Source organism: Stegodyphus dumicola, chromosome X1 (assembly GCF_044657685.1).
Source record: "Stegodyphus dumicola isolate Sdum_Otavi_A_Nest chromosome X1, ASM4465768v1".
In the NCBI taxonomy this organism is placed as follows: Eukaryota; Metazoa; Arthropoda; class Arachnida; order Araneae; family Eresidae; genus Stegodyphus; species Stegodyphus dumicola.
In genome coordinates, this window is record NC_140780.1 from 116366896 (window position 1) to 116389184 (window position 22289).

At 34.2% G+C, this 22289-nt stretch overlaps 1 protein-coding gene across 1 annotated transcript in view; it reads right to left on the reverse strand.

Moving 5' to 3' along the window:
* Positions 1–475: 475 nt before the first annotated feature.
* The window catches only part of LOC118197809 (nucleosome assembly protein 1-like 4), a 55226-nt gene continuing 33412 nt past the window's right edge, over positions 476–22289 (reverse strand). The window contains exons 10-12 of the mRNA XM_035369347.2: positions 16482–16504; positions 13444–13560; positions 476–609 (exon numbers count right to left, since the gene is read on the reverse strand). Of these exons, the coding sequence (XP_035225238.1) occupies positions 586–609; positions 13444–13560; positions 16482–16504 (164 nt within the window). The 3' untranslated portion in view covers positions 476–585. The remainder of the gene's footprint in view (positions 610–13443; positions 13561–16481; positions 16505–22289) is intronic.

Here is a 22289-nt window from a genome sequence, read left to right on the forward strand (position 1 = left end):
TGCCTTCTTGACAAAAAGGCAGAAAATTGGAAACACAGAATAGACTGAATGATCTGACTGAGAATTTTATTTGTTTTTATAAGTATATTCATTTATATTATTTTTATTTTTGTAAGAAATAAATGTTTGGTTTTATTTTTATTAAATTTAATACATAACCAATTTTCTATCCATCTTCCCCTAACCCCATTATTTACATGTTAAGATAGCCTCGTTTAGCACTGTTCCGCATTACGCTCTACTTTGATGGAACTTATCCCCCTGTGTTAAGCGGGGTCTTACTGTATGTAATATGCGGAATAAATAATTTTCGGAAATCAATAGATCTCTTACTTAATTTTAAATCGGATAATGCAGATTTATTACATTATGAAGAAGCAAGTCAAAACATTCAATTAATATTTAAAGAGTTGACTTAGATTTAAAAGTGATATAATTTTAGAAATAATTTGGCTTAATGACACAGACACTAAAATCATAACAAGACTTATTTTTTATAGAATTTCAGAAAATTGAGGTAATAATAAAAAAAATTATCAAGAAATCTTTCATATGCTCTCAAATACATGATGTCCAAAATTTGTGTCACTCCATTGCTTTCACATTCACCTGAAAATGAAATAAAGCATGATTTATATCTAGATAACCATAAATAATTTTAAAAACTTTGAACAGAAAAGATATGCTCCAATGTCAAATGCAAAATTTAGAGAAAATATTTAGATCAGCATGATAAAATCTAAATTAACTTAAAGCTATCTTTTGCTTTGTATTACAGTTTACCTACTCATTATATATTCATCAATGCCTTAAGCCACTTAGATCATGGCATTTATTTAGAATTCACCGCTGTTACTTCTTCATACAAAATACTGGAAAAATATTCCTTAGGAGGCAGTTTTGTAAAAAATACACACAGAAAAAGTATCTCTGGAAGAACTGTACCAGTTCAAGTATAACAGTATTTCGGTATAAGGGGTAATATTTACACCTTTTACTGAAATACTTTGGATTATGGGAATTATTTAATACTTTTTTATTCATGGCAAGATATACACTAATATTCAGTAATACGTTGGCTATTAGCTATATATAAATCTACTTAAAAAAATTAACAAAAGAGTCTGTTTTTGATTTCGATTGCGTACACAGCTCTTTAAAGAATAAATGGTATTTATACAACATACTTTAAAACGTTTTCGAATTGGAAGTACGATTCTGTATGGATGCGCGAAGAAAATTAAATGCCCATGATTTTCTTCATTAAAAGTATAGCTCAAATTTATATTCCAGTTAATGAAATTATACACGTACATCAGTTCATGGTTTATTCTATTAATTCTTAATCTCTCTTAAAAATTATACACATTCAATGCATCTTTTATATCGCAAATTATTAAATGTAAAGGTAACATTATTATTCAAGTCAATAAGCCTTGTCAATGCATAAATAACTTTCGTTACAAATGACTTAAAATTATACAATGTCTCTCAAAGTACATTATTACCATAAGAAACGTGATAAAATTATCTCTTATGAAAATACGATAATGCAATGAATCTTTTTGCAATAGTGCTTATTATTCTGATGCTGAAAATCAATTTACATACTAACTCAGTAACTTTCAAATAAAATTCGTATTAGTCTGCTGGCACCTAGTGCTGCTGCTTTTACTTTTCAAATGAAACATGAAAGCAAGAGAGTCAGAATCCCTCTACGGTCACCTTTTGAGATTTCATGAGCATGTTAAAAAATATTGCACTTGTCTCATGTTCGAATCCCCATCAGTGGACGAGAAGTTAAAGACTGCCGAATACTGGTAGTTCGATTTGCTTTCAGTTGAAACCCAGGCGAATGGGCTGCCTGCGTGTTTGGTTTTCCTCGTAATGCAAGGTGAATTTGTTCCAGTTTCCTACAGAAAAGTCCTCTTTTTGAAAGAGTTCGTATTTGTCAGTAAAAAAAATATGAAAATTTTTTAATCTCCTTAATTTAAAAAGGTGAATTTTGTTTAAATTTAAGTTCTTTAAGTGCCACATCAAATTAAGTAGGAAAAATTTAGTGTAACTCAAACTAATTATTTATTTATAATTATTAAAATAAAACTGAAGTAATTTAAAAAATAATTGTTGCTAACACATAAATTGGGAATACGAAAGATTTTAAAGGTATTAATGAATTTCAATTCACAATAAAAAAAGGTACTGGAAAACAAATATAAATTGCAGTAGAAAAATAGAAAAAAAAATCGATATTTCAGTGCTTCAGTCATGAAAGAAAGAATAGAAATTGAACTAAATAAAAATGACTTAAATTCAGGTTACGCAAGAGAAAAGTCATAAAGACTCAAGCAGTTAACCAGTTTGGTTGCCAGGAACCAAACCCATCACAAACTACCAATGTTCAGCAGTCTTATTCAATCCACTATAGTGAACTTAATTTATTTTTTGTACATTATTAACAGCATTAAAATAATAATAAAAATATTTATTCTAAATAAAGGTTAATGATCTTTCCTTGTATGGCATTTTCTTTGGTTAGGAGTTTGGTGTGAATACTTAATGCTACATTCAAACAAGACATTTATTTAGAACTTAATGTTTCAAAAAAGGAATACTGGGACATGGTTCATAGCCACATTTTAGTTACAGAAATAAGCACCCATAAGCACTTTTCAAGCACATTTTAAGAAAAAAAAAAAAAAAAAAAAGCACATGTCTAATTACATTATACACAACTGCATAACCTTAAAAGAAAAATTAGACTTGTAATTTAAAATATGAGAAATTCAGTATTTATTAAGAGAGAATGCGCATTACTCAACCATGGAAAACAATTATTCTTTTTTTTTTTTTTTTTAAATTTTAATAACAGTTCAGATTTACAGAACTAGTTTACAATGAGAGGGAAAAAAACTATGCAAAGCTAAATTATATTACAAGATTTAATGATGAAATTTCATTTCAAAATAGAGAAAATAAATAATAATAAGCCATATTTATTATATTCGCTTTTCCGCTCATATTAATATTTAAATATTTTAACTTAAATCAAAATTCTGAACATTTTTTTAATTTTCATTGTATAACAGTTTTCCCATAACAGATATTGCAAGCAAAGTAATTTAAGTAAGAAAAGAAACTTTTCTGAAATTGGAAGACGGGAAATTGCTTCATGCAGTCATCCTTTAACAGTAAAAGCTTAACTAACCGGCATACTCGGAAATTTCCGAATATCTGAAAATTCCGGATAGTCGAGCGTAACTGGTAAAACAAGAAGGTAGGGGTAGGTTGCAGCCGTCTTTAGATTTTTCAGCTAAATAATGCTTTTGACATTTCGATATGTGCATCATATAAAAAATAGCCCAAATGAACTGAAAAATAATCTGCTTAGTAAAACTCTTTCATCTCTGTGAAATATTGCAAATGTTATTGTGCAGTCGCATGTGATATTACACAATCGGGATCAACAGCTGCTGGTATTCCGACAATGAATAACTAAATAAAGGAAAATGCCCCTTTGTTTTGTCCGGTTTTCACTGTCATGCGCTCATGTGGCATATTTATCATTGCGCAGAATGCTTCGCGCAATTTCCATACTCATATTAATTAATAAAGAGATTTACCAATCTGGGGGTGTTTCCCATTCTAATTTTGGACAGACTGCAATAACTTTCCGGAATAGAATCATTCTTCACTTAGGTTAGTACACCACAGAACTTTTAGTCCTATGCAATCCAGGCTGGAAAGTGACCAAAATAAAAAAAAGAGAAGAAAAAAAGTCTGTTGCTTCCTTTGCTGCAAACTGTAACGGTTTCAATATTCGAGATTTTGAGAAAGGGGGGAGAACCCTCCAGCTTCCGTACTGTATAATGCATTGGGGGGGGGAATTTTTTTTTTGAATATTCGATTACCTTCACTTTATTTATGCCATTCTGAATATTATTCCTTAGAAAACTAATCTGTTAAACCACACTTACCCATTTCTGAAGTTTATCTATAATTCAGCAGTTACTGCAAATATATTATTATAAATATTAATACATATGCTCATAATATAAGCATACGAATCATAATAAACGCGAATATGAACTGACCACGCGGAACGAGAATTAAAATTATTAAAATCTTGATAGAAATTCAAACATGTGTAGTATTGGGTGGGAGCAAAAGAATATGGAATGTACCAGAATTTTCTACCGTTTTCACAATTCTTTGACAAATAGAACGACGTGCACCTGTCTGTACTTGCATGCACCAAATGTTATGTTAATGCAGAGAAAGGGAGAAAAAGCTATTTCTGGGAGTATGATTCACCATCTGACATTCCATACAAGGAAGAAAGTTATGGTGAAAAAATGTGCATTCGTTTAAAAAAAAAAAGGCACTAAAGGCAAAAAATAACCACTAAAAAAATAAGTGCTTTAGAGAAAAAGCAAGCATCTATAAGAGCTTTTATATTTTATTATCAAATATAAGCACTTGTAAGGACCACTAGCAACCCTGTGGGAAAGAAAAATATCTCCCCAATAATTAATCCCATAATATATATTTAATTACTTATATCCTTTATTAAACATATTATAATAATTATTAAATGCAATGTTTATTTATTTATTACAAAATGTTCGATAATATCCTTTCTTTAAAAAAATACCATATTGAACGATTATATTATTTATGCGAGTTAATAAATAACATTGCTTAGTTTATGCATAAAAAACATTGCATAGCGATATTAATTATGTTACATATTTCCTTTGCAGCTTTCAGTTTGTAGAGTCATTAGGTTATTTTTGAAGTAAGAAACATGAAAAATGTGCAATGCCCTAGCCAGGACTTAAACCTGGGCTTCTCGAATATGTGTCGAATTTGTAGCTCGTTCTGTAGCACGAAGGCATGCAGAAAGGAGGGAAAAAATACCTTTTAAAGAGTGACTGGTGATTAGGGGACCCAATCGACAAATCAGGACGGTGAAGAATCATCATTCATCACATTTTTTAGTTCGGGTGCCACTGTAGAGTCATTAGGTTATTTTTGAAATAAGAAACATGAAAAATGTACAATGTCCTAGTCAGGACTCGAACCTGGACCTCTCGAATATGCGCTGAGTGTGCTAACCATTACACCATGAAGGCCTACAGAAAGGAGTGAGAAAATACCTTATAAGTTATAAAAGTAATGTTTTAATCCTATTTCACATCAAGTTTAGTGTTTCAGTGACAGAAAAGCAAGAATTTGTAAACTCAGTCAATTAACAATAAATTTCTAAGCTGCATGAATCTCTAAGTTCTGCAAGAATACTATTAAAAATGCAATCCTTAAAAACGAAGTGTGTATTATTTTGGAACTGATATAGTTTGCACTGAGATTCAAACAATTGTCCTTAAATAATCCAAAGCTTTGTTTTTGTTAAATAAGTCATATTTAATACTTATCCTTTTTCAAATCAGCAATTCACATATAATTTTAAAAATGCTTTTCTTTACCCTGAATTTAAGACATTACGTTACAAAATTTTATGTTAGTGAATATTTAAATTTGTTTAAAAATTCTTGTCTATATATTGCTGATTAAAAAAAATTTCCCATTCCTTCGGTAAAAGATGCAAATTTGAGCACATGAGAAACCTAAAGTTCCAAAATTTGAAATATACTTAATTTTTCACTACGAGTTCCTTTAAAAAGCAGTTTTAAAATTCACATCATATTCCGTTGATTACATTTGGCAGAAATAATAAAACAAATTTTTTTATAATAATTTTTCGAATATTATGTTAAACTTCTTAAAAGTATAAAAAGGTTATAAGTAATTATAGAACAGTTTAAAGATAATTATTATTTGCATGCAAATGAAAAATATAGAAAAAGATTCAAACAAAGCTTTCTTTAATTTATGTCAAAAAAATTGTAAAATAATATAACATTCAAGAAAACTAATAAATACTGCTATTTAATTGTTGTAGCAGTGTCACAGAAGGAATGAAAGATGCACCAGTTAATACAGATTTTATTAATAAATTATAATGCAATTTAATCGATCTGCACTGAAATCAGCGACTTCGAAATTTGAGTAATTTAGTTATAAAATGCATAATAATTAAAAATGAAATCTGGTAAAGTTTGAAAGAAATTTATTTGAAAATGAGATGTTTGTATGAAAGAAAATCCTTAAGCCTGGACAATTACCCAAGAGCACTCCCACAGTCCGTCAGACAGAAGCTATTCAAACTAGAAGAGAAACACGCTAATGTGACAATCAAAATCTTAAAAAACAACCTTGTATTTAGCGTAGGTATAATGAAACACTCAATCGATTTCGAGGGCAACTAAAGGTCCCTCCTCATCAGGAGAAAGAAATACATAGAAAGAAAAAAATAGGAAAAAGAGTCACAGAAACACGTGGTCCTTATCAGCACTGCACGTGGTTATAACTAGATTTTTAATCAGAGTTGCACTGGCCGCCTACTTTTACTGAGCCAGGCTATCTGATCAAGCATAAAGAAATATTAGTGAAGTTAAAATAGGGAGCGAGGGGCAAACGCACCTTACGCTCAAAATCTGAACTTCAAATAATGGAAAGCTTTAGACTTAGACTTAGACTCTATAATTGACCGAGCTATTGCGAAGAGCAATGTTGCCGGTTCCAAAATTAAAGCCCAAGGGCACTTGACATAAATAAATCCGGACGTGGAGAAAATCTCAGATGAGAAAACGGAGATAAGGGGAAGAAGAGAAGTACCAAAAGGAGCAAGACAATCCAATCGGACCAGTTCGCAAAAGGTGACGAGCGATCATAGCTTTCAAGGAGGACCCAAGACAATGGAAATCAATGACAACAATACGAGAAGATACACTACAGCAATAGTTCCAATGACAAATTCAAATATAATTAAACAACATCAATCAGTAGTGCTAAATACAACACAATACAAAACAACTATACAACACAATTTAAATACAATTATTCAACGAAGCAACAGAAGAACTTCAATCAAAATCAGATGCATTGGAAGTGTAAATAGCTAACAATTGAGGATCTAAGTGAAAAAGTTGTCGTCTCCTCCCATGAAGGTGTGAGCTGCAAGTGGTCTGACGCTTCTATCTTCGAAGAGAATTTCATAATTAAAAACTTGGGAGTAATTAACAAAGTCACATTGCACAGCTTTGTTGAAGAATTTTTCATTAGATCTTCTGATGTAATCTGGAATCGTCTCAAGTTTTAAGTCTCTGTGTAAAAGTTTATTGCGGATAAGATAGTGAGAATCAGTAATAATGCGCAGAAATTTGTTTTGCACTACTTGTAATTGATGCAGTTGAGTTTGAGTGACTGTGTTCCAAGCAGGAGCAGCATAACAAAGTATCGGTCGAATGCAAGTGGTATATATATGTTTTTTGGTACGCAAGCTAAGATTTGAATATTTTCCAATGACCGGGAGAAATCTGCATATTATGCCCATGGCTTTGCTCTTGACACTATTAATGTGATTAGACCATGTGAGCCTTTGGTTCAAAATAATTCCTAGGTATTTGGCCTTTGTGACCAAAGGAACAGCTTCCTGAAAAAGGTAGAGGTCTTTAAAAGCAATTTTTTTCTTAGTTTTGCTAAGAATTAAAAGTTGTGACTTGCTACCATTGATTTTTACTCGCCAATTTGTGCACCAGTCTTCTACGGCATAGAGGTAATTTTGCATTTTGTCTATTGCATGATTAGCTTGAATGGATTTAATTGCAATCGCCGTATCGTCGGCATAACATGCTAACAGAGAGTAATTGTCCAAACCAGGGTGAGGAAAATCTGATATGTAGAAAAGATATAGTACTGGACCGAGAATACTTCCTTGTGGGACGCTGGATCTTATAGGTCTTGAATTGGATTTTTCATTTCCTTGAGCGACGAAGAAAGTGCGGTTTTGCAAAAAGGAGAAGATCAGAAGAATGAGCTCTCTAGGAAGTCCCAAGTTGATAAGCTTGAAGACGAGCCCCTCATGCCAGACGCGGTCAAAGGCTTTTGCCACGTCCATCATAAGGAGCGCAACACTTTGCTTGTTATGGAATGCAGATCCCACAAATTCTACAATTCTTACTAGTTGTCGAGTAGTACTGAGGTTTTTTCTGAATCCGTACTGATCATTAGGTAGCAGGTGAAGAAAAGGTTCCAATCTAGTGAGAATAAGTCTTTCATAAATTTTACCAAGGCTGGATAACAAACTGATAGGACGATAGCCATCAGGCTTGGTCACATCTTTACCCGGTTTGGGAAGAAGAAAGATCTTGGCTTGTTTCCAAGGATCAGGGAAATAGTTGAGAGCAAGACAAGCGTTGAGAATACTAGCGAATTTACTGATAAGTTTTCTAGGTAAGTTACGAAGCATTTTATTTGTAATTTGATCACTTCCAGGAGCTTTTTTGATGTTGAGATATTTAATTATATTAGTAATTTCCATAGGAGAAGTAAGCCTTGGGATGTTATGAGCCGAAGAAGAATGAAGCCAGGAATACACATAGTTTTCGAGAACATCTTTAAAGGTCTGATTCATAGGCTCCATATTAGGAGTAAACTGCTTTTCCAGGTATTCAGCGAAAATATCGACTTTATCTTTAAGTGAGTAGGCAATTTTAGTATCCGTATGAATAGGTCTATTATTAATACTACTTCTTTTAAGATTTTGAAGATACTTCCACAGAGAACCATCATTAATATTAAGTTTAGATATAAAATCTTCTCTTGTTTCCTTTTTAAAATCAGTGATAAGTTTCTTGATTCTTCTATTAAAAATATTGATTTCTCTTTTAAGGGCAGGGTCCCAGTTACGGTGCCAGAGCTTCAGCAATCGATTTCTTTCTTTGATAATGTCTCTGATACTGCGAGGAAGTCGAATATTATTGTTAGTTAATTGAATGGTAACTGTAGCATCTCTGAAAGCTTTCAGTATACTGTCAGAGAAGATATGAATGGCAAGATCGATATCCTGTTTGGTAGAAAGTGAAGTGAAAATAGGAGGATGTTTGATTAAGATATTGTGAAAAGTAATCCAGTCAGTATTATTTCTGGTAATAGGAGGGTCTTCTTTAGAAACACCAAGAGAAGCAACGACAGGTACATGATCAGATGTAAGTTCTGCCTTGACTTCCAAGGAAATAGGGATAGAAGTATTTGTAAGGATAATATCCAAGATGTCCGAGAGATTTGGAGAGGCAGGACGATAAGTGGCTTCAGAGGGTACATGTAATGCGACAGGATGATTGCAGATAAAATTATGCATAATACGTCCATTGGTGTTAGAACGACGACATCCCCATTCAAGGTGCTTAGCATTCATGTCTCCGGCAATAATAACTTGCTGATCTTCAGGAAGTAAGTTTTTTAACATATTTTCAGAAAGTCGGTTTCGTGGTGGATTATAAATAGCCGTAAAATGGATGGTACAAAATTGTGGGAGTATAACAGCAACAGTCACACTTTCGAATCCAGAAGCAGAGTTTGTCGAGACAAGACAGGATTGCAGAGAGTTTTTAACAAAAATTGCAGCTCCTCCTCTTCTTTGTGAAAGTCTATCACCTCTGTAGGTGCGATAATTAGCAATATACAGTCTATCGGCAGGAACAACATGCGTTTCAGAGATCATGCCAATATCTATGTTATATTCTATAAAAAAGTCCGAAAGTTCATCAATTTTGTTAACAATGCCAGCAGCATTCCAATAGCAAAGTTTAAGCGAATCTGACTTATTGAATATGCTGGTCAGAATTAGTTTCATCTGATACTGTATTAGTGGCATTTTGACGGATGTTTTGCGCAAGGAGTTGTATTCCTGAGTTTTTCAGGAAGGTGACTAGAGTATTAAGGTCATCAAATATCTTTTTTGCTTCTGCAATAAGATTTGGAGAAGGATTGTTATTAGCTTTGATGGCTTCAGCAAAAGACTTATTGATAATAAACCTATCAGCATATGATTTGATTTGTTCTTTTTTAGCTTGCTTCGGAAACTTTTCACAACCTTTAAATGAAGCTGTGTGGTCTAGACCACAATTTGCACATTTAGCAGGTGCATTCTTGTCTTTTTGACAGGTTCTTGAGTCATGGTTATCACCACATTTAACACATCTAAAGTCATTGTGGCAAGCAGCTTGTGAATGGTGAAATCCTTGACATCGGAAGCACTGGACTGGGCCAGAGCGTCCTTTATATGGTTCGACTTTGATATGTAATCCACAAATTTTGGTTTCTTTAGAAATTTCTTTAGATTTTCCATTTTTCTTCAGAGTGATAAGAAAAAGTGGAAATTTTTTAACTTCTCCTTTAAATCTACGAGAGAGTTGACTGACACTTATAACTTCGTAATTTTTGCTTAAAAGTTCTTCTTTGATTTCATCAGGATCTGTGTCCATTGTAAGATGACGGAAGACCACTTTATGATTCTTCTCATCAGGCAAGAGAAAGGAGTGATATTTAATTTCCTTTTTGTTCAGAACACTTGTCATTTCTCTATGAATGTTGACATGAGAGACTTTAATTTTAAAGCCTTCTTTTTGAATGTAACCTGTGTAATCAGATTTGTCTGATAATTTATGTTCTGCAAATAACGCTTTTAGTTCTTTCCGATCAAATTTTTTATCATTTATATAGATGGCAGGTGGCGCTTTGCCTTTTTTGTTTTGATCGTTTTGTATTTCTTCATTTATCTGAGATTCATTTGGAACAACAGGACTAGTGTCCATTGATTCTTGACTATTAATGGAAGGAGTAACAACTGGTTTGAGCTGAGAAGGATTAATGGGACGAAAATGACCCTTTTTCCTTTTACCCACACTACGATCTCCTTTGGGTTTTTGTTCAGTTTCGTTACCTGAACTATCCGTTTCTTGTTCGAAAGGAATTTCAGTTGAATTGTCTTTATTTGGCTTATTAGGTGAGCCTTTCATACGTTTTCTTTTGACAATTTTCCATTCTAATGGAAAGCAACCACTGAACGGATTTTTATACCCTCTGGTAGTACCAAACGCGAGGAGGTAGCGCCATCTATCGACAAAAATAACTGAATTAAGATAGTAGAATTTTAAAGGCATTAGGAAGGACTGGATTGGACTTCAAATCATTAGCTAAACTTGCTAAATCTTTGTGAATGTGAAAAGCCTCAAATCCCATTCACCTATGGAAGAAGCCTTTTGGATGATTTTTGCAGACCCAAAATCAAAATTATGGTTAAAAGTCCAACTATGATACGCTATTGAAGACTTGTTAATTTCGCCTTTTTTGACATAAGATTCATGTTCCTTGATACGAAACTTCAACGCTCTTTTTGTTTGGCCAATATATCTTAAACCACACTGACACGATATACTATAAATTCCCCAAGAATTCAAGACAGAAACGCAATCTTTTAGAATCGAAGGGTGAATTTTATTAATAGGGGATGTCAAATCACTGTTTACTAATGTTCCGGTCGAAGGAGCACTAAATTGTCTTGAAACTAGGCTTTGGGAATTTCACTTCACACATACTGAAATTAATGAGTTGGTTTCGCTTACTAAAGTTTCTTTAAGTCAAACCCACTTTGTTTTCCAAAATGCATATTTTCGTCAAGTTGAAGGATTGGCTATGGGTAATCCTCTCAGTCCGGTACTTGCTGACATTTATATGCACTATTTTGAGATAAAATTATTTGATAAATTATCTTTTCGTCTTTGGATTCGGTATGTTGACGACACTTTCGCACTTTTTGACAGTTATAAAGAGGATTTATCCGAGATTCTATCTATTACGAATTCAATTGATCCAGCCATCCAATTAACTCTTGAAATTGAATCCAACTATTCCCTCCCCTTCCTTGATATTCTTATAATCCGCAATGAAACCGATTTTAGCACCACTGTGTACCGTAAACCCTTTGCAGTTTGTTTACCACCCCATGCCAAGTCATGCCACCCTGTTAAGCAAAAAAATGGCTTCTATTTACTATTATGTTTTCCGCACGCTTAAAGTTTATTCCTCTGAATCTTTGCATACCAATGAACTTAATTATTTGAGATTGACCGTGGATTTTCTCCCGTGATTATTGATAAAGCCGTTAAAAAATTTTCAGATTCCCATCAAAGAAGACATTCCACTGTTAGAAATAATATTAATGACCTTGTCGTGCTTCCATTTTATCCTTCTGTTAGCTATAAAATTGCACAGATTCTCCAGAAATTCAATTTTCAAGTCGGTCTGTCCCCTATTAATAAAATTCACCCTTTGATTCTAAAAGATTGCGTTTCTGTCTTGAATTCTTGGGGAATTTATAGTATATCGTGTCAGTGTGGTTTAAGATATATTGGTCAAACAAAAAGAGCGTTGAAGTTTCGTATCAAGGAACATGAATCTTATGTCAAAAAAGGCGAAATTAATAAGTCTTCAATAGCGTATCATAGTTGGACATTTAACCATAATTTTGATTTTGGATCTGCAAAAATCATCCAAAAGGCTTCTTCCATAGATGAATTGGATTTTCTTGAGGCTTTTCACATTCACAAAGATTTAGCAAGTTTAGTTAATGATTTGAAGTCCAATCCAGTCCTTCCTAATGCCTTTAAAATTCTACTATCTTAATTCAGTTATTTTTGCCGATAGATGACGTTACCTCCTCATGTTTGGTACTACCAGAGGGTATAAAAATCCGTTCAGTGGTTGCTTTCCATTATTTGAAGTTCAGATTTTGAGCGTAAGGTGCATTTGCCCCTCGCTCCCTATTTTAATTTCGCTAATATTTCTTTATGCTTGATCAGATAGCCTGGCTCAGTAAAAGTAGGCGGCCAGTGCAACTCTGATTAAAAATCTAGTTATAACCACGTGCAGTGCTGATAAGGACCACGTGTTTCTGTGACTCCTTTTCCTATTTTCTTCTTTCTATGTATTTCTTTCTCCTGATGAGGAGGGATCTTTAGCTGTCCTCGAAATCGATTGAGTGTTTCATTATACCTATGCTAAATACAAGGGTGTTTTTTTGCAAATGATTAGATTTTGAGAATCTATTCATTTGCAAAGTTCTTACAGCTCGCATCTCCTAATGTTTACAGTGCAATCAATCTCTTTTAACACGGAACAACTGATCTAAAATTCTGGGAGGGAAGTCAAATAACAGAAGAGGTAGCCGGCATTTTTCGAACGACTAGACTTAGTTCACCGACAATTTACGGGAAGTTGGGTCAAAAATTACCAACAGCTGTAAAGGTATTTGCAGAAAAACTCTCGACAGGCTAAGGGTTAAGCAACACAACTTTCAACACGCAATGTAATTTTTATTAATATTTGTATAGAGATAAATATACTACATGATTTAAGTACAGTAAACTTTCTTCAACTTTCTTCCACACCATGAACATGTACTGTATTGATTTTCAAATTTAATCCTGTAACTAAATATATCTTAAACCTAATTTACAGAATTAAAAGCTGTGTACTTACTTCATCATCCACTACTTTTCCACCAGTGAAAAAGAGGAGTGCATTTGGAATCAGGTGATCCTTTATTGCGATACTAAGATCAAAATCATTATTCAATATCTTTATTGTTTCATCATCCTAAAATACAGTAGAGTAGGTATTGAAATGATTTACAATTGCAATAAATACAAGTAACTCATTAAATAATTTATAAGAAGTTCCAGCACATATATTTAAAAAGTTAAATAAGAAAACATGTAGGAAAAGTCATTCAATATAATGCAACTTTAATATAACTTTTTCAACACAATTTAAGTACATTGTAATGCATTAATGGTTAATTTTTCTAATTAACAAAATTTTATAATTAACTTTTTTGGTTAATTTTCCAAATTAACCAAAAAATTTAATTTTTAAAATGGTTTGAAAAACCTTATCTAGAAACAAATGCAACTTTAATATAACTTTTTCAACACAATTTAAGTACATTGTAATGCATTAATGGTTAATTTTTCTAATTAACAAAATTTTCTAATTAACTTTTTTGGTTAATTTTCCAAATTAACCAAAAAATTTAATTTTTAAAATGGTTTGAAAAACCTTATCTAGAAACATAAATACTACAGCAAATGCAATTCAGATATTATTGTGCACTTAATCCAAGAAAGTGAATTTAAAGCCGAAATCTCGGCATTAAGAGCAGGGGGAAAATCAGCTCTAACAGCAGAATTATCTCCTTGAATCCCTTCTTGGATAACGAAAATATTCTGGAAATAGACTAAGGAATGCTAATATATCTGAAAATCAAAAGCACCAGGCAATGCTTCCTAAGGAGCATCACATGACTGAATTAATAATTAAGCATTTTCATAAAACTCATTTTCAGGGAGGGACTTCACTTATAATTTCGGCTATCTGACAGAAATATTGGAGAGGCAGTACACAGTTATTCGAAACTGCACGAAATGCTTCAGAAATCATACAAATACTGCATTGCAAAATAATGGCCGATGTTCTGGCATCTCGAGTTATGCCAAGCAAGAGTTTTTTTAAAGTAGGCCTTGATTATGCAGGGCCATTCCTTGTGAAACCCTACAAGGGGAGAGAAGTGAAGCCAATAAAGTGCTATGTATGCCTGTTCATATGTTTTACCATAAAAGCAGTACACTTGTAGGTTGTGAGTGATCTCTCTTCAGAAGCATTTTTGGCAGCATTAAGAAGGTTCGTAGCCCATCGGAGCAAACCACAAGAAATGTTTTCTGATCAAGGAATTAACTTTGTTAGTGCAAATCGTGAATTAAAAAGAATTATGGCATCCATTTTGTCATCAGAAAAGTTCCAAAACCAGTTAACACAAGAAAACATTGCTTGGAAATTCAATGCTCCCTCCACCCCACATTTCAGGGATCTTTGGGAGAAAGGCATTAAGCAAATGAAAAATCACTTAAAACGTGCAATAGGAGCTCAACTGCTCACATCTGACCTTGATAACTCAAATTGAAGCTTGCCTAAATTCCAGACCTATAGTGACAATTTCCAATGATCCCAATGACTTAAGCACTTTAACACCTGGTCACTTCCTTATTGGAACCGCGCTAACAACCATTCCTGAACGAAATGTGATTGATGCTAAGGTAATGAATGTAGAACGTTGGAAACTGATTCAGCAACTTTTCCAACACTTTTGGAAACAGTAGTCATCCGATTATCTCTCCAATTTGCAAGGACGAGCAAAATGGAAAAAGGACAAACCAAACTTAAATACCAATGACTTGGTACTGGTAAAAGATAACTTACCACCTTTAAAGTGGCATCTAGGTAGAGTAATTAATGTCCCAGTAACCCAGGATCTGATGGAAAAGTGCAAGTAGTGGACTTAAAAACTATCAATGGTGTAATTAAACATCCTATCAACAAACTCTCACCATTACCATTTTGCCATCGTGAAAATTAATGACTCCAAAAATTTTATTCTTATTTTCACATATAATTCATTGTATTTTAGTTTCATTTTAGATTTGTAGCAACTTTTTGTGTCCAAGTATAGTAAGTATCTTAATAATTTTCTCTTTCAGCTTATGGAGATTTCGAAATTCATATTTTAACTTACCTTTAAATTTATCTTCTCGTCATATTTGTTGAAAATCTTGTTAGTATTGAATATTGTATTAAAATAATTCTAAATTTGAAGCTTGTGACAAACAGTTGTTAATTGCACGCCAGTATGCTATGAAGTGAGATATTATAGGTGGCGCTTAGGTCTTGTAACTCATCGTGAGCAGACGTGTATCTTGAAGAGTCGAACGGCTAAATTCTTGTAGCTCCACTCTTGAATATGTATATAGTGTAGTGTATTGTCATTGTCACATTCTTGCCACTAGATGGCGGGCATCTCTTCCTTTACTTTTGCTGTAGTTGAGTTCTGAGAACGAGACTAGATTGGAACCGCTCTGAGGTGCGTAAAGACGAAGCTTCAGACTCAGAAAAAATTAAAATGTACTGTCTTAAAATAATTATCACCTACCTTGTAAATATAGTCTTGAATATTAGTGTTTTATTTCAATAAATAAGTAAAAGACAAGATGGCCTGCTAGTTCTAATAGAAACTCTTACTGGAAAACGTGATTATTAGAAGCCTGGCGTTGCGAACACTGAAGATGCAGCAGGTGAGGAATTTTACATTAATTTTTATTGTAAATAGAAGAACCTGATGCAACAGTCATCATAATAAATGTTGTGTGAGAACTTCAATTAATCCTTGAAAAGCTTCACCGATCACAAAAGCATCTTGCAACTACACCTCTGGACACTTGATGCTTTCATGATCGCTCATCTACAATCTGAATGACACCAACTTTTCCAAATGAGAGGAAAAGGCATGCATTTTTCTTCGGAGAAAACACAAGTAAGTGCTTAATGAACTGCGTGGTAGCTGTTAAAATCTTCATCATGCAAAACACATTTTCATTAACAAATGTTTGAATTCCCAAGGCAAAATTTACATATAAAGAAAAAAGGCTAAATATTTTCACGTATTTGATTATTTTTATTTTACTCACCATTTGATCATCGTTTTCTTGAACTGTAATTAGAGAAAAAATCAGTAAATAAAAACATATACGCCAACATGGCATTCACAAATTAAATATCTCACTACAGATCACTTTGAAAAGGACATTACGTAAAATAACAACTATAAAAAATTAAATGCATGTCTAACAGCATAAAATATTCCAACATTGAAAGTAAAAAGGAATTACACAAAACATTTCACCTTTAAAAACATTACATCTCAGTGCCAACCAATGAACCAAACACTTAAACAAAAATCTTTGTATCTGAACTTGCATAAAAACAGGTTCTTGCATAGAAATGTGTAGACAATTCAGAGAAAAATTCCTTGTCATTACAGTTGTTCACAGAAACGGTCGGAAATCTTGTTAGATTAAAGGAAAATGGGTCATTCAATGACAGAATTTGTAAAGGGGTGGAAGAGTTAACAGAAAAGAAAATTGCCAAAATTGAAGAACCATTACAGTGTACTCAAACAAATCTCTACGCCGTGTCTTACAGGAATATGTTTCAAAAGGCTGCAGGGATATTAATTATTACACTTGAGACATGAAAAAGGTGCCAAGAATGCCTACAAGCAAAAGACACCATTTTGAACAGCTTCTTTAATACAGGTGAGTACTCATTCACCATAGAAATAAATAAAATGATTCATTAACATATTCAAGACCGATTGCACACTGTGTGTGCAATTATCAGTTATTCTGAGCAAACTAGTCATTGAAATAAGATTTTTCTTGAACTAATGAAATCTGTAAAGTACAGGAAAACAAAATTTGGCACTAGTTTTACTGTGTAAAAATGAACAATACAAAGGAAAAACAAAATTCAGTCCTGGGGACCGTGTTCGAAAAAAACCGTCATCTTGAATGCGTTAATATATAATTTTATAAATTGAAATTTAGGAGAATTTAATACGAGTCGGCTGCCTGCAGTTGCCAGGCATAGATGTTCGAAATGCTCCATACATATAGTGCTTTAAAAATTAAACAAGTTATAATAAATAAGAATAGGTTTTATGTATTTTTCATAATCTTGTAGGGTTTATATTTATTTTAACTAACATTTATTTTAAGTTTAAACTATCTTTCCTGTCAAGCCTTACTTTCCCCTGGAACTGCCAATGCCAGAATATGTAAATTTTAGTAGAACGCACAGGGATTCAAATTATCAGCGGAAGTATTATGATTTAAATAGGAAGGAAACAAGTTCGGTGTGTGATATTCTTACTTCACGAGCGCGGAGGTAGTTAGCGAGAAATTGAAGAACCCCACGTTTCGGCCTATGTGCTTGGCGGGAAGTAGTGTTAATCGTTCAAGTGAGCTTCAAGTCTGCTGAATTAGCAGCGGTATTGTAAAACGCGGTGAGTTAGTTATTTTTGAGAGCCTCGTAGTTAGAGTCTTGTCTTTAAGTTCTTTTCAGGTTATTATTTTTATTTGACCGCCGAGTTGGCGCAGTCTGTGAGCGTCAAGAGCACGCAATTGTAATTTATTACGTTGAATAAAAAGGGACTTAAACCCTTTACAAGACTCTGTGTTTTATCCAGTTTTCACAGTCACCCCTTGGTTGCGTGCAAGTTGGAGGCGCGCAACGTTACATTGGCGCCCGAACACGTATCGAATTGAAATGGCCGAAAACTGGATGGAAGCCGCTGGACAACACCAAGAAATGACAAGCCAGTTAGAAGGATTTGGATACCTGGTCCAGACTTTGAGAGCGTCAATCAAGCCAAACGTCCATTTCGACGGAAAAAATTCGGTGGCGGTATTTCTAGAAGGTCTAGAAAACCACTTTCAGCTCTACCGTGTTCCTGAAAGACAAAAAGTTGCCATCGCCACATCAGCACTAAGAGGACAGGCCGCGCTATGGTGGAAAAATATAGGCAAATTTTTATTAGGGGAATTTGGAAGCCAGACATATACATTTGAAAATTTCAAAAAATCGTTAGTAAAGGCCTTCCCCATAGTGAAAGATCGCGCACGGCTGGAAGCCGAACTATATAGTTTCTATCAAAGGGATATAGCAGAATTGACGGACTTTATTCTACGAAAAATTAAGCTAACGGATATGCTGTATGGGAAGAAACCCGATGCGGAGATTATTGAAATAATATTACCAAGATTGTTACCCGCTGTTCAAGACTACTTTGAAATTAGAAACCCAAGCACATTGCAGGAACTCTTCGAATTGGCGGTGAAGTTTCAAAATCGCAGAATAGCGGAAAAAGCGAGAGGGGAAACGTATTCTCAAAGTACCCGAAGGAAATCTTCAAATGAGGAAACCAGAAATGGAAATCGCTCTTATGGGGGAAAGAGCTATCAAGCTAACTCATCGAAACTCGAAGGTCAAGGCCCAAAAAGAAAATTTGAAAATAAACATCCGCGTACCCAGAAGGCACAGATTGAAAGGAAAGCTTTAAACGAGTAGAGGGGCCTGTGAAAGGGAGGGTCCAGACCCCGGAAGTTTTAAAAAAACCCTCAAATAGACATTTAAATACGGTCATCGTAAAAAACTCACAGCTACCAATTATACAAGTCCTGGTTGGCGATGTACCAGTAGAAGCCCTCATCGATACAGGAGCAGAAGGAAATTTTATGAGTGAAAATTTCTTCAAAAAGAATTTTTATAGGGTACGATTATTTAAAACCAAAAATACGGAAATTATAGCGGCGCAAGGAAAAACATGTCACTGCATCGGGAAATTATCATTAAACTTACAGGTAAAAGAGGAAAGTCTCAAAGTATTAATTTTTGTGGTGAAAGATCTGCAACATTCTCTTATTTTAGGTATGGAGTTTTTAAGGGCCGCGAGGGCCAAATTAAATTTTGAAGATAGTTCCGTGGTGTTGGAGATGGACCAGAGGGTGGTGGAACCTGTGGAGATACCTCAAGTGGACCTTAGCCATCTGAATGACCATGAAAGGAAAGCAATACAGCAAGTGGTGAGTAATTTTTCTCATTTGTTTTCAGAAAAACCAGGAAACTGCCAAATAGTTAAGCACAAGATTCAATTAAATGCCGAAAAACCTTGTAGGACTAAACCTTATCGGTATGACAAACAAAAAGACGTAATCATCGAAGAACATATTCAGGAGATGTTAAAGAATAAAATAATAACGCCCATAAATAGTGAGTACGCGAGTCCAGTCGTACTATGTAGGAAAAAGAACGAGTTTCCTCCTTCGGATAAAAGGGCTTGGAGGTTTGCTATTGATTACAGAAAACTAAATAGTATTACCAAATTTCCAGTTTACCCTTTGCCGGTTATAGACGAGATCATTAGACAGATCAAATCGACTAGATATATGTCTACTTTGGACTTAACGTCTGGCTACTATCAAATAGCTATGAGACCCGAAGATATACATAAAACCGCGTTTATAACAAAATCGGGCACTTATGCATTTTTACGCATGCCTTTTGGGTTGTGTGGGGTCCCATCAACATTCCAGAGAGCTATGGACATTGTTCTAAAGCCTGTCCTAGGAAAATCGACTTTAATCTATCTAGATGATATAATTATAACGAGTAGTACGTTGGAACAACACATTAATGATCTAGAAGAAGTTTTTAAATTATTAAAAGAGGCCGGTCTTACAATTAACGCCTCAAAATGCAAGTTCGCAACTAAAGAACTTAAATATCACGGTTATAAAATTTCGCAAAAGGGTATAGAAACGCAAGATTCAAAAATAAAAGCCATCAAGAATTTTCCACCGCCGAACACCGCCAAGAAACTTTCTTCTTTCCTTGGGTTATGTTCTTACTATCGATCTTTCATAAAAGATTTCGCTAATATTGTTGAACCACACTTAGTAATCAAAAGAAAAAGGGCTAAATTTACGTGGACAGCGGAAGCTAACACAGCATTTGAAAAATTAAAAGAAGCGCTCATTAATGCCCCTGTTTTAAAATTCCCGGAGGGGGACGAAAACCTGGAAATTGCAGCAGATGCGTCAGACTATGCGGTGGGTGCGGTTCTTATGCAAAATAACCATCCTCTGGCATTTTTTAGTAAAACGTTGAATCAGACACAAAGGAATTATACAGCTACAGAAAGAGAAACATTAGCCGTATTAATGGCTGTACACAAATTTCGAGTTTATTTCGGCAAATCGCCAGTAACAGTCTTTTCGGATCATGCGGCTGTTGGTAGACTTTACTCGGGGAAAAACCTAACGCCCAGGTTAATAAGATGGGCTTTAAAACTCCAAGAATATAATATCACAATAAAATATAAACCGGGTAAGGAAAACAATGTAGCTGACGCACTTTCTCGTATAAAACTGGATGATGAAGAAAATGAACTTAAATGCGCTGTGTTGACTTCAAAAATTTTAGATTCTAGAGATACGGTTATTACTGAACTGAAAGCTGATCCTGAATTTGGAAATATCTATGCTTATTTGAAAGACCCCGAAAGCTTTGAGCACACAGATATCGATGCGATAAGAAATAGAGCAAAAAACTATGAAATAATAGATAATTTATTATTCTATACGAAAACAACAAACGAAAATCTTGAGTATAAGCCAGTCATCCCAGCCTCGCTTCGATTAAGCATTTTGAAGGAGTTGCACGAAGAAAAAACAGCGGGCCACCTCGGGGTCAGAAAGACTTTAAAAAGGGTACGCGAGGCGGTATATTTCCCGCAATTATACAAAATAGTAACGGCGTATGTCAGGTCCTGCAATCAATGTCAGTTAATAAATGATATTAATTACAGCCCGGCCGGGTACTTAAATAGCATTCGCGCTACATTTCCGAATGAAATTTTAGGCATAGATCTTCTTGGTCCCTTCCCCCAGAGCGAGTTAAATAAAAATCGTTTTCTTTTAGTAATAGTAGATCATTTTTCAAAATGGACAGAAATTGTTCCACTTAAACGCGCGTCAGCCAAAACAGTCGCAGATGCATTCTTACACAGATACATTTTAAAATACGGTGCACCGATAAAAGTCATTAGCGATAACGGAAAACAATTCATTAGTCAAATATTTGAAAACATATGCAATGGACTTGGCATACGCCATATCAAAATGGTTCCGTATAGACCACAGGCTAACATAGCAGAAAGAGTTAATAAAAATATAGTAAAAATAATTCGCAGTTACGTGAGCACACATCACAAGCGCTGGGATGGCTACATAAATGAATTAGCTTATGCTTTAAGAACGGCAAATCATGATACTACGGGAAAGACTCCAGCAGAATTATTTTTAGGCAGAAAGTTAAATACGCCTTTAGATAAATTATTCTTTGTGCAACAAAGAGAGCAGGAGTTTAAACAAAAAGATGTGCAAAAGCTGATTGACCAGGCGCTTAAAAGCTCGGATACGGCAAGAAATAGGCAGAAAATATATTATGATAGAAAACGCCGTGAAGCAGATTTTAAAGTTGGGGATAAAGTATTGAAGCGGAAATTTTCTTTATCAAGTGCCCCAGACAATTTTACGGCAAAGCTAGCTCCAAAGTTTGAAGGCCCCTATGTAATTCAGGAAATCAAAGGAGTAGTATTATATCTTAAGAACGAGAGAGGGGAAATCTGTAAAGCACGTCCCGACCAGGTGAAAAAATACTATAATCCAAATGATTTTGAAATCCTTAAAAGTTTCTTGCAGGACTCAAGTCTAAACGAAGTAGAAGGTACAGAGACAATAACAACTATTCCACCACCCAAGAAACAGAGAACTGAAGAGAGACCTAGCACTTCTACAACCCGGACGTCGGTATCAAAAAGAAAAAATAACTTTCAGACTCCAACGTTTAAGAAAAACAAAAATACAGATGCACCG